The sequence below is a fragment of the Alligator sinensis genome, unplaced genomic scaffold, assembly GCF_000455745.1.
Source record: "Alligator sinensis unplaced genomic scaffold, ASM45574v1 scaffold1600_1, whole genome shotgun sequence".
NCBI lineage: Eukaryota > Metazoa > Chordata > Crocodylia > Alligatoridae > Alligator > Alligator sinensis.
Window position 1 is genome coordinate 290,956 of NW_005843142.1, and position 12,517 is coordinate 303,472.

The 12,517-nt window shown below is 50.4% G+C and overlaps 1 protein-coding gene across 1 annotated transcript in view; it reads left to right on the forward strand.

Annotated features, from left to right (window-relative positions):
* The window catches only part of LOC102379885 (SWI/SNF-related matrix-associated actin-dependent regulator of chromatin subfamily A member 5), a gene marked incomplete at its 5' end in the record, with an annotated part of 35,988 nt that overhangs the window by 3,667 nt on the left and 19,804 nt on the right, over positions 1-12,517 (forward strand). The window contains 2 exon segments of the mRNA XM_025194003.1: positions 8,096-8,262; positions 10,135-10,235. Of these exon segments, the coding sequence (XP_025049788.1) occupies positions 8,096-8,262; positions 10,135-10,235 (268 nt within the window).

The following is a 12,517-nucleotide window of genomic DNA, read 5'->3' on the forward strand; positions in this document are numbered from 1 at the left end:
CTGTCCAGGTCTGCTTGTAGTTGTTCCCTGCCCTCCGGTGTGTCCACTTCTCCCCACAGTTTTGTATCATCCGCAAACTTGGACAGAGTACACTTCACTCCCTCGTCCAAGTCGCTGATGAAGACATTGAAGAGTATCGGTCCAAGGACCGAGCCCTGCGGGACCCCACTGGCCACACCCTTCCAGGTCGATACCGACCCATCCACTATGACTCTCTGGGTACGACCCTCTAGCCAATTCGCCACCACCGGACCGTGTAGTCATCCAAGTCACAGCCTCTTAACTTGTTCACCAGTATGGTGTGGGATACTGTATCGAAGGCCTTCCTGAAGTCTAAGTAAACAATGTCAACCCCTACTCCTGTGTCCAGGTGTTTTGTAACCTGGTCATAACCTGGTATCAGCAATTTTAAGGTGGCCTAGTGCAGTGGTTCTCAGTCTTTTTGTACCAGGACCCATTTGTAAACATTGATAGCCAGTCCTGACCTAGATGGGATCGTCAGTAAATAGTTTAAGTAGAAAATAGCTCCCTGGCCCTGCTGGTGCCCCTCACTTCCAGCCTGTAGTGTGTGCACCCACAGCAGACACATGGCTGCAGCCTGGCTGGACTGGCACAGGCAGGAGCCACCTCCTGTGGCCCAGCGGGCGGGACTGGGCGTGGGAAGGCAGAACAGGGTGGTGAGACTTGTTGCTGCCACTGCCACCAGAATCCCCACACTAGCCATGTTGCCATTAGCATGTGAAGTAACGGACAGGGGTGGGGCCTGCGCTGCCCTCACTTTCTCTTGCTGCTAGCTGCTCATGCTCCAGGCTGTGGTTCTACCCTGCCACCATGGCCCAGCTGTTCCCACTGTTCCCCTCAGGCCATGGCTCTACCCCAGAGAGGAGGTAGAGTGGCAGAAAGTGTTGCCTGTGCCCCTCTCCCCCACCTCCCTGACATTTCTTCTATGCCTCTCCTAGACTTAGCTGTGGGAGCTACTCTCCATGCTGCTCAGTTGCCATGTGCATGCACAGTGCACATGGCCCCCCCCCCCCCCCCCCCCCCCAGATCACCAGTGATCTGGGTTTTCCGTTTCCCACAGAAAAACACAGATTCCCTGGTTTATTGGAGAAAACAGATTTCCCTTTTTAGCAGAGAAATCCATGGATTCTCCACTTTTGCAAAGAGCTCTTGCAGGCTGGCACAGTTCCAGCCTGCAAGAGCTGATTGCAGAAAGGGTGGGAAACCCCCAGCATTGCCCTGAGGGGGAAGGGCGGGGCTTCAGCCTCTGAGTCATGCAAGGCTGGGCTCGGGCTCAGACTCAGGCTCCCCTTTAGCCCGTAGGGCGGGGTGGCTGGGGTGCCCCTCACCTCAGCATGCTCCCAGAAGCAGGGCCGAGGTGTGAGAGCAGGGGTGCCCCTCTGTGGACCGCACACGTGCAGTCCTACCTGGGGGTTTGCGCATGGCAGCCTCCACTGTACCCGACAGTGCCTTCCTGCAGCTGGCCGCACGGCTTTGCGGGTAAGCGGGGTGTGGTGGCAGCCGCCGCCTATGGGCCACATGTGTACTGCCTGGTTGGCGGGGAGGCTCACCAGTGGTGGCTGCCACTGCACCGCCATTTGTGCGCCACAGCCATCTGCACGGCTTCGTGGGCATGGCTCTGCGGCGGTGTGAGATGATGGCTGTGGTGGCTATCTGCTGGGTGGGGGAGGGCTCATACACCGTGGTTGCCACTGCTGTTATTTGCCTGTGGAGCTGTGCAGCTGGCCATGGGGCACAAGCAGTGGTGTGGTGGCAGCTGCCGTGTGCGAGCCCCACCGTCCATGGGCATGGCTCTGAAGACAAGCGGCAGTGGTGGTGCGACGTGGTGGTGGCTACTGTGTGTGAAACCTCCCTGCCCCTGTCAACCAGTTGGGCAGTATGCAGCCGCCGCCACCACCATCCCGCGCTGCTGCTACCGCTCATCTAAGGAGCCGTGCCCATGGATGGGGGGGCTAGCGTGTAGCAGCCATGGCTGCCACTACACTGCCACTTTTGTCCCACGGCCGGCCGCACAGCTCTGTGGGCACGGCTCCACAGGCAAGCAGCCTTGAAGGTGGCTGCCATATGTGAGCTCCCCCTGCTCCCAAGCCCCAGCTGGCATGCAGCTGCCACAGCCACCACCCTGCACTGCCATGGAGCTGTGCCCACGGAGCCATGCAGCTGGTTGTGGGGCACAAGTGGCAGTGCACTTGAGCCTCCTGCTCCCTCCCCTGCTGGCCAGGCAGCACATGTGCAGCTTGCACGCGGTGGCTGCCTCAGTGGCCACATTGCTTTGCCCACAAAGCCATATAGCCAGCCACGGGAAGGCAGTGCAAGGCACAGCGGCCCCCCCCGCTTACCTGCTGGGGTGGATGACAGTGTTTGTGCTTGCATGTGTGATCCCTGCTGATCACTGTCCTCCTGCTCCTCCCTGCCCCAAGTAGCCCCTTCATGATTTGCCACATTTTTTTCCTTTAAAGGAGAATCCATTTTTAAGATTTGTTGATCCATTTTTTTTAAATTTGTTCATGACCCTTTCATATACTTTTGCAACTCCTGGGTTGAGAAACACTGGTCCTAGTGGCTGGACAGGAAAAGCAACTTATCTTCTACTGGGTATTGTGGATAAGGGATGGGGTCCACCTTTCTACCCACCGTGTTTTCTTTCCTATTTATTGTTCCTACTAATTTTGAAAGTGACTATATGCTAGCTTTACATTTGGGGAAGAGTGAACCTGATGTGAATCTTGTCAATTCACTGGTGTCTATGAGTTTGAATCACCAGCCTTAAAAGTTAACTGATCTTTATGTTCTGCTGCTTCCTGGTAAAGCAATGGGCTTCAGTGGTACTCTAGTTGTCTTCACAAGTCTGAAACAAACACCATTATGATTAGTTACCTACACAAGAGGCTTAGGTTTGTTGACAATGTTCAAGCAGTGAGTTATATTTATATATAACTAGTCCTTGTCCCCATCTATATAAAGAGGTAATACTTGCTAATCTGAGGAATAGTTAGGCAGTTAATATTTTTGTCGTGCACAGAAAATGTTGACTACAATTTATGCTTTCAGCATTCAAAGTCACAAAAAATTCTAATTAACTTTAAAATTTTATAATCGCAGAATTAATGCAATGCAGCTGGTTCTCTCATGTCTTTGAGTTTTCATTCAACTAGTTAAACAATCAGTTAAAGCCAAAGAGGTAGGTATTCTTATTTGAATAGCTGAATAGATTAAGGTCCCAAACTGTTCTTCAGCAACTGTACTGTCAGCTTTGGAAAGGCATAATCTGTGACTTTCGGTTATCATGGTTGCCCTTCTAAATAACTTTAAAAAAATGCCCATGTTGTCTAGGCAGGAAGATTTATTATAGGGTTTGTAGCACATCTGTTGTCAGTCAGTTGGGGCACAATTAAATTTGACTCTTGTGAACAGTGTAGCTAGAATGTTTCAGGCAGCAGTGTGGATAGGATTAACTATTTGTCCATTTTGCATGCATAAAGCACCTTTCCATACTGACCTCCTCTTAATATATAATATGATAGAACTGGTTCACTGGAGCAGTTTGAGCCATATTGAGATAATGTGGCTATTTTAATAGGCTGGACTTCGTTCCTTTTTAGTAAGTGAGCTGATTTCCTGTTGCTGTGTAAATTGCTAACTGCTGTGATGTGGCAGCTGCTAAGATGTCAGATGCCTTATTATTGTAGTTGTTACTTAAAGAAAAGGTAGCATTGCTTTTAACCTGTCGGCCCTGCAGACTTAGTCCTCACTTTGTTCAGATTTTGGAAGACAGATGTGCGGCTCCACATGGAGACTGTTTTAAAGGAAATACAAACCTTTAGACACATTGGGTGCAACAGTCTGTAATATTTCCTCCCATACACTCTGTATAGTAGACACAACTACTTATCTAAGGATCCCCGACTCAAAGTTAGGTTTCAGTTAGATGGGTGACTGGCTGTGGTCTAAACTTACATAAGTTAGCCTTGTTGGGACACAGTGGGCATGTCTGCATGAGACACTTAACTGCACAATAGTGTAGTTTACTGTGTAGTAAAAACCCCTTATCACAAGTAAATTTGATACCTGCAAATGCAGATATGAAATTTACACATGATTAGTTAATGAGCAGTAATGCACATGTAGATGCAACCTGGGAGCAAATTTGCTCCTAGGTCAGCCCTGTCACTAGGAGGCTGGCCTCAGGCTAGCCCCAGGGCTCTGGGCTGGGAGCATCTCCTGCCCCAAGGCTGGTCTGCCTCTATAGCAGCCTCTGTCTCAGGCCTTTAAAAGCATGCAGGCATTTTGAGCTATGGGGCATACCAGCAAGGAGCCTGAGGCCACTCTAGGCCCCTGCGTCCTACTGGGCAGGCGGCAGGCCAGGTGTCCCAGCCTGCCTGCACCCTGGCATCTCTGCCTGGCACTGTAGTGCTGTGTGGCTAACAAGGCTGCAGGCTGCTGCAAGTTCCAGCCAGGCCTGCCAACCCCCAGGCCCAGCCACAGGCAGCTTCTGGGGCACGATCCACCTGCCTGCAGCCCACTCCAAGCAGCTGGCTCTGAGCTTGCAGGTGCTGTGGGGCATTGCCTCTGCTGTGCAGCTGCTAGTCCCATGCCAGGCCCCTGTGCTGGGTGCTGCAGGCGCCTGCTTAGGTTTGGCAGCACAGGGACAGCTGTGCAACGGCTCAGAGAGCTGTTGTGGGATCCATGACGATGATGTGCTTTCTGAGGTCCATGTCCACACCTGTGCCAGCCACCTGGGGCCCCAGCTGGTTGCAGAAGGAGACTGGTGACCTTGTGGTACTGTGGGGTGAGGCAGAGGTGTATTGCCAGTTCCAGTGGGGCAGGCACTCCAATGCCCATGTCTATGAGGGGCTGTCAGCCTGGATGTGGGAGTGTGGACACAGCCAGTTGGTATGACAGTGTTGAATAAAGGTGAAGGCCTTGCGGGCACAGTGGGTGGCCATCACTGACTGCAAGTGTCGGTTGGGGAGTGCCTGTAAGTCCATGTTGTTTGTATGACAACTGATGGACATTCTTGTGCTCTGGGACCTGGGCTGCATTTGTGTTGCCTACAGCAGCATGGGCAGCCTGCCTGAGTCCCCTCCCCAGGCTGGCACCATGGTGATACATCACCAGGAGAAGGCCCCTTGAGCATCCAGCAGTCCGTCCTGCCAAGTTCCCCAAATGCATGCTCTACCAGCAGCTTGGGGAGCGCAGGCCAGTGCCAGCTGAGCCAGATCTGCAGCCCCTGCCATGAGGTGCGGCCAGCCACCGGTTGCCAGCAGTGTCAGCTTCTCCCCTCGGGGGGAGGCCCCACCTGGGCACCCACCTGTCGTGCCATGCCTTGCCATCCGAGGACACTGCCCGGAGTCGCACGCCGTCGCTGACAGCCAGGACCATGCAGAGTCACCATTCGTGCCAGCCCTGGCCATGTGGTAAGGCCCGCATTGTGGGGAGGGTACTCCCCGGCTCCTGGCCTGCCTGCACTCCCCTAGCCCTGGGTTTCTCCCCACAGCATGCAGGGAAGTGGGAGACTGCAAGACTTTATTGAGCAGCCAATGTCCCTGCAAGTATGTGGGCGTGGGCCTTGCACGCCCAGGATTGCATTGATGCCAGCGGTGATATCCTCCTCGGCAGTTGGGGGCAGTGACATGTAGCACAGATACAGGCAGCCACAGAGGTTGCAGGGCAGCCCAGATTTGCCCTCCTGTGCCGTCGTAGCTCAGGACCCTGTGCCCAATGCGGCCAGGGCACCATGGCCATCAGCATCAGGAAGGCGTAGTGAGTCTGGCACCCTTTGGTCTGCGCAGACAGCTGCTTGCATGCCACTTGGGTTGTGCAGCTGGGGCACTCTTGGGTGGGGGTGCTGGCCCCGGGACATCTGGAGAAGACCCCTGCAGGGAAGGCTGGGGCACAGGCAGCTCCTTGTCCCAGTCATTCAGGAGCCCTGTGCCCCCTCGAGCTTGGGTGCTGTGGGTTAGGCGGCAGCGCAACAGAGTGGTTGGCGTGCAGGAGGAGATGGGATGGGGCAGTGGGGTCTGGAGATGCGGCATCAGGTGCTGCCAGCAGCTTGGCCTGCCCTATCCTGGGAAGGAGGCTGGGAAGGCAGGCTGTCTGCAGCCAGCATCCAGTGGCCCACCAGCCCTAGGGGAGTGAGTGGGGATGGGTGGCTTGACCGGCGACCATGTGGGCCCGGACCTGCCTGCCCAACTTAACATGGTCCCTGGGCACCTGAGCAGTGCAGGGCCTCTGGTACAGAGCATCTTATCTCTGAACTGTTGTAAACTCACACAAACAGCTTATTTTTCATGGCTTTACCAGGCTTGCAGCTGCATGCAGGGGAGGCTGCACCTGGCAGCTGGAATGCAGCCTTAGGATAGCCACAGTCAAGGCCCTGCAGATGCACCGGCTCTGCCAGAGGAGGACCCTGCACAGGACCCTTTTCCTGGACCTCCTGGTCACGGCATTGGAGGACCAGCTGGCAGACCCTTGGGCCTGGTGGGCGAAGGATGTGTCCTGCGAGGAGGCGCTAGACTGGTGTGAGGCGGCGTGGGACTGGGCAGACAGCGAGTTCTGGGCACAGCTCCTGGCCCTGGAGCACAAGTGGGTGGAGGCCCTGCAGGAACAGAATGCCATCCTGGCCTAGGCAGTGCAGGCCACAGATGACGACCGTAGGGTGCTGGACACCGTTCTGGCACTGGCAGTTGCCTTCTTGCTGCCTGATGCCTCGCCCCCCCGACCTGGCAGCCACCCCCCATCCAGCAGCAGGCCCCTGCCTGGGCGCGGAGCCAGAGCTACCTGCAGCAGGGTCAAGACCACACACTGGCCCTGCTGGCCTTGGATACTGCCTGCCAGAGGGGGAGCCACCTGCGCTGGTGGAGCACCGGCCACTGTTGCCCCTGAGTGCAAGGCCTGTCAGCACACTGCAGAGCCAGTCGTGCGAGGCAGCACATGCATGGCAGCGGCCCTGGGACGACATGCAGTGGCCTGGCAGGTGGTTGCTGTATTGCAGGGAGCTGAGAGGGGTGAGACAGCCATGGACCAGGTGGCAGTCAGCGCAGTGGGTCTGCAGGACCAGCGTGGCAGCCAGCAGGAGGCCAGTTTGCTGGTTGTCGCTGGTAGGGGCAGGAGCAGCCATGGTGCGAGAAGATGGAGGCAGTGAGGAGAACAGGGCCTCGTGCTGTCCCTGTGCTGCGCATGCTGCTCCTGGCCAGTGAAGTGGCTGGCCAGAGAGCAGCTTTCAGGGCTGCCTTTTCAAGAGGACTGCTGGCAGCTGCAGCCAGAGCCTGGAGCTCCTCCCGGTGGTGGCAGGGGCCATTGTAGGGCCCTGGGAAGCAGGAAGAGATTAGCAGTAAATCTGTGCCCACTTCCCTGCATGTGTAGATGCCTGCCTGGTACCATTTACTCACAAGTTATTTACTTGTGAGTAAACTGGTGCTGCAGCAAATGCATGTGTAGACATGTCCAGTGATATTTAATACATTCAGCCAGTCATGTGACTACATGCTTGATATTTTCATGTGCTTGAAAGAATATGGATTTGAATCTGGATTGTTTAGGGGTTTTCAACCCTTTAAGGAGTGTACTCCTGGTGGTAGCAGCTGGATGCAAAATAGGGGGCGTGGCAGCGGCTGGGCATGGGTGGGGGCGGTGGGTGGCGGTCACACATGCGGCTCTGTGGGCTGCTGACAACAGGCCTCACACCTGGCCAATCACGCGCCACCTGTTGGCAGTCTGCGGAGCCGCATGTGTGACTGGCCGTGGGAAAGCGATGCGTGGCAGTGGCACGGGGTGGTGGTTGGTGCCCATAGCTGTCACAAGCTTTGTCCCCCGTGGCCTTCTGGCCAGTGCCCATGTGGCCCACAGAGGGGAGTCGATGCCCTTGCAGCCCCGACCCCCCGGCCCTGCTCCTGGGGGGTGGTGGGTGGCAATGCTTTGTCCCCACCCGCCTGCATGTACCCCTTGGCACCTCTTTAAGTACCCCCTGTTTTAAGCTATCTGTACTATAGGTTGCAGTTTTTAAAAATATGAATATATTGTAATATTGTGCACTTGTTCCTCAAGTGACTTATTTTTTCCTCCTTATCAACAGCAAACAGACAGAGCAAACAGATTTGAGTATCTTCTGAAGCAGACTGAGTTATTTGCTCATTTCATTCAGCCTGCTGCTCAAAAAACTCCAACTTCACCTTTGAAAATGAAACCAGGCCGTCCACGAATAAAGAAGGATGAGAAACAGAATCTACTGTCAGTTGGCGAGTGAGTAATAGCTCACACACTCGTTTTATTTGCAATGTGATTATGTATTCTGTTGAAGTTTGGGAACTTCCCTTAAAAGCTAAATGATGAAGATCAATACTTTCTTTGTTTTCTGGAAGCTAGCCCTGTTTTGTGTGTGCTTATGACTTTAAAATGGAGTGTGTATTTTTTATTATACATTGTTTATAAATTAAAGTTTATTCGTAGTCCTATGAATTGAGTAATTCCAAAATACTATTATGACATAAAATTAGAGAATGAAGCAAGAATTGGCGTGTGTGCGGGGGAAATAAAATAATGGCTAGTGGTGTGAGAGAGTTTACAGCAGAGGTAGGCAACTTTTTCTGGCTGCAGGATGGGCAGGTACCTTACCTCAGAGATGGGCAGGCACTGGACCCAGCCAGTGTTGCTTGTCTCTGTGGTGGCATGGGGAGAGCACCTGTGACTGGCACCCCCTTTCTTTGAATGCTGCCAAAGCCCTGTGTCCATGGGCTGGATCCAAAGTTTCCGTGGGTCAGATCTGGCCTGCTGACTGTAAGTTGTCAACCCCTGGTTTATGGGAATTAGGTGTGCTGAGTTTTTGTAGGTGAACCACAAAGTAAACGGATTTAATTTTGCCTTTGGAAGTGATGATCTATAAAGTTGGATGTTTTTGTTGATCTTAAACGAACCTGGTGGAAGTGCTGAAGTGTTACTAGGCATGAATTAACTTTTCAAAATAGAATCTCCCACTCTTTTGAAGGTTCGTATGGGTATCCTTACCACTTGTAGACTTCGTATATGACCTTTTTCCAAACATTTCCTAACCTCATAGTGGATCCGTGGGAGTAACAAGAAAGAGAAGGCTTTGCCTTTAGAGCTGGTAAATTCAACTTAAAGTTTAGTTGTCAGCTTATTGTTAAAATATTTAAAAGCTGTAAAGCAACAAATGTGGACACTGAATAGTAGATGTGCTTGAAATAGGAAGTGTGGCTGTGTTCAGCATAACAGTTTACCCAGGACAGTTTTATCCAGGACACAAGTCTACAAGTTTATCCAGGACAGTTACTTATAAATGTTTCAGGGGTTTAGGTTGTAGCTGTGTTGGTCTAAGGACATAGGCAGACAAGGTTCCTTGGGTGAATTTGATATCTTTTGTTAGACCAACCCAAATAGTTGGAGAATAGTTATTAAGCAAGCTTTCGGGTTCAAAAACCCTTCGTCAGGCTAAGGAAGTTTCAGCAGTTGGTGTGTGCTCTTCCTGGATGGAATGACAAGTAAAGAAGCCAGGGGCTGGGCTGGGCTGGGGAGTTAGTTGCCAGGCAGATTATAATGTATCAAAAATCCAGTGTCTTTGTTTAGTCCATGATCTCTAGTATCTAGGAGGTTGATGAAATGGAGCTCATAGGCTTGTCTCTGGGAAGTGTTGTGTAAGTTTCCCTTGAGGATCAGGACTGAGAGATTGGAGAGAGAGTGGTTTTCTTGTGAGAAATCGAAGAACTCGCCCCCCCCCGGGGGGGGGGGGGGGGGGGGGGGGGGGGTGTTCTTCTGTACTGCAGCAGTTCTTCACGTGGTATTCGGGTGGCTCTTTCAAACCTGTGATCTACCTCTCTGGACGAGTGTCCTTGCTGGGTGAAAGCCTTTTTAAGATTGGTGAGGTGGCAATCCCGGGTGTTCTCTTCAGTACAAATGCGGTGGTATCTGAGGGCTTGGCTGTATATCACAGCTTTTTTGGTGTGTCTAGGGTGATTGCTGGTTCTGTGCAGATATGTATGTTGGTCTGTGGGTTTCTTATAAATGTTTGTCATTCATACTGAAATGATATCTAGATTTTATTTCGGAAATCTAGTGACTTCTAAATCCATTTCTAATCTTGTACTTTTTATCTTTCAGTTATCGCCATCGTAGAACAGAGCAGGAAGAAGATGAGGAGCTATTGACAGAAAGTTCCAAGGCAACTAATGTATGCACTCGATTTGAAGAATCTCCATCATGTATGTTTGTGTTTCAGTCTCACTTTTTTTTTTTTTTTTTTTTACCTGATAGTTTAATATGCCCCAAAATTCTAGATAAACTGAAGCTTAATCTCAGCCTCCCTATGGAAAATAATTTTTTTCAAGATTCTTCCAAGAAGTCATCATACTTATCTTACCAAAGGATTAAAATGACTAGCAAGAGGGAGGGCAATTGTCAGCGGGTTCCAGGACTTTTTAGAGATCCAGTTGCATTTTTTCTTTCTTGGATGCTGGGAAAAAAATTGTCCCTGGACTCATTTCATGAAGGCCTGGCTTCATAATTTTGGTCCTTTACCTCCTGCCCTTGGGAGAAGAATACTATTCTTATGTTTCTGTACTTATAGGAACATAGGGAAGTGGGGCTGGAAGGGACCTTGCAAGGTCAACTAGTCCAGCCCCTTGCTCAAGGCAGAATCATCCCTGACTAAATCATCCCAGCCAAGTGCATCTAACCTGCTTATAAAAATTTCCAAGGATGGAGATTGCGTAACTTCACTAGGTAGCCTGTTCCAAGGCTTGACAATGCCCATAGTCAGAAAGTTCCTTCTAATCGACAACCTAAATTTCCTCTGCTGCAGTTTGAGGCCATTGCTTCTAATCATGTCCCTTATAGCCACAGGGAAAGCCTATCTTTGTCCTCTGTTATTGCCCTTCGGGTATTTAAAGACTGTTATTGCATGCCTTCAGTCTTTTCTCCAAAGTAACAAGTGACTTAGTTCTTTCAGCCTTTCCTCATAAGTCTTGCTTCCCAGGCTTGTAATCTCTGCTCTATGTTGGACTTTTTCCGTTCTGTCCACATCCTTGGATGGATACACAGTACTCCAAGGTGAGGCTTCACCAGTGCTGAATAGAGAGGATTGATTTGCAAGTGACATTCCTGTTGATACAGTCCAGAATGCTTTTTGCCTTTTTTGCAACTGGAGCACGTTGTTGGCTCATATTCAGGTTATTCTCTACTGTATGTCCCAGGTCCTTCACTGCAGTACTGCAGCCTAGACAGTCATTCCCCAGTCTGTATTTATCTATGCAATTATTCTCTCCCAAGCTCAGGACTTTGCACTTGTTCTTACTGAATTTCATCTGGCTTATTGCAGACTTTTTCCAGTCTATCCTGGTCATTCTGGATTCTAGCCTTGCCCTCCACACTATCTGCAACTCCGTTAACTCAGTGCTGTTCACAAATTTGCTAAGTGTGCACTCAATTCCATTGTCCAAATCGTTGATGAAGACATGAATACTGGACCTAGGACATATCCTTGGAGGACCCCACTTTATATCTCATCCCAACTAGACATTAAGCCATTGAGGACTAGTTTTTGAGCACACTGTTCCAAGCAGTTTCATATCCATCATACAATTCTTTTGTCTAGTCTGTGTTTCCTTAGATTTTAAATGAAAATATTGTAGGATGTGGTATCAGAAGCCTCCACTGCTCTTCCCACATCTTCCAAACCTGTCATCTTATTATAGAAGGAAATCATGTTTGTCAGATCTGACTTGCTCTTGGTGAATCCGTGCTGTTTGTTCCTGATCACCTGATTAAATCCGCTATTATATAAAAGCACGCAAAAGCCCTGCTGAAGCGCCTGAGCTACACAGATGCTGGGTGAGCTGGGTCAAACTGACGTGATTCCTTTTCTGGTAAAGCACTGTTTTTGTGTTTTTCTATGTCTATCAGCACCCTATATTTGCCCTTTTCCAGTCATCTGGGACCTTACCTGACCTCCATGAGCTCTTGAAGAAGATAGCCAATGGCTCTGAAATTACTTCAGCCAATTTTTTCAGAACCCCTGGGTGTGCATCCCATTTGACTCTGCCAACTTGAAACCATCTAGCTGGTCCTTGTTAACTGCTCTACTTTTACTCCTTGCTTTTGTAGTCAAGCAAGCTTCACAAAAATCTAGCCAATTTTTTTCCCTTTGGTTTTTAATTTATGATTTTTAAGCAGCACTTTGGCAATGCTGTTTGCTGGAGAGCTATGAGTATTACTGGAAGGCTGCAAAGGCAGGTAGTATTCCACCTCAAATATTTCTCCAATGTTTTGTAAGAAAGTTGCAAAAATCCTTGACTTTTTTTTTTTTTTTTTTTTTTAAAAGGAAACTTCTAAAATGATGCATGGAAGTTTCCTACTTGCATTCTCATTGAATGTTTCTAAAGAAAAGTAGAGTAAAAATAGTCCTTTTTCCCCTAAAAATGAAACATCCTTAGCTTCCCACTCCTTTCTGAAAGTCATTATTAAGCAGCAATTCTGCACGCTCTTC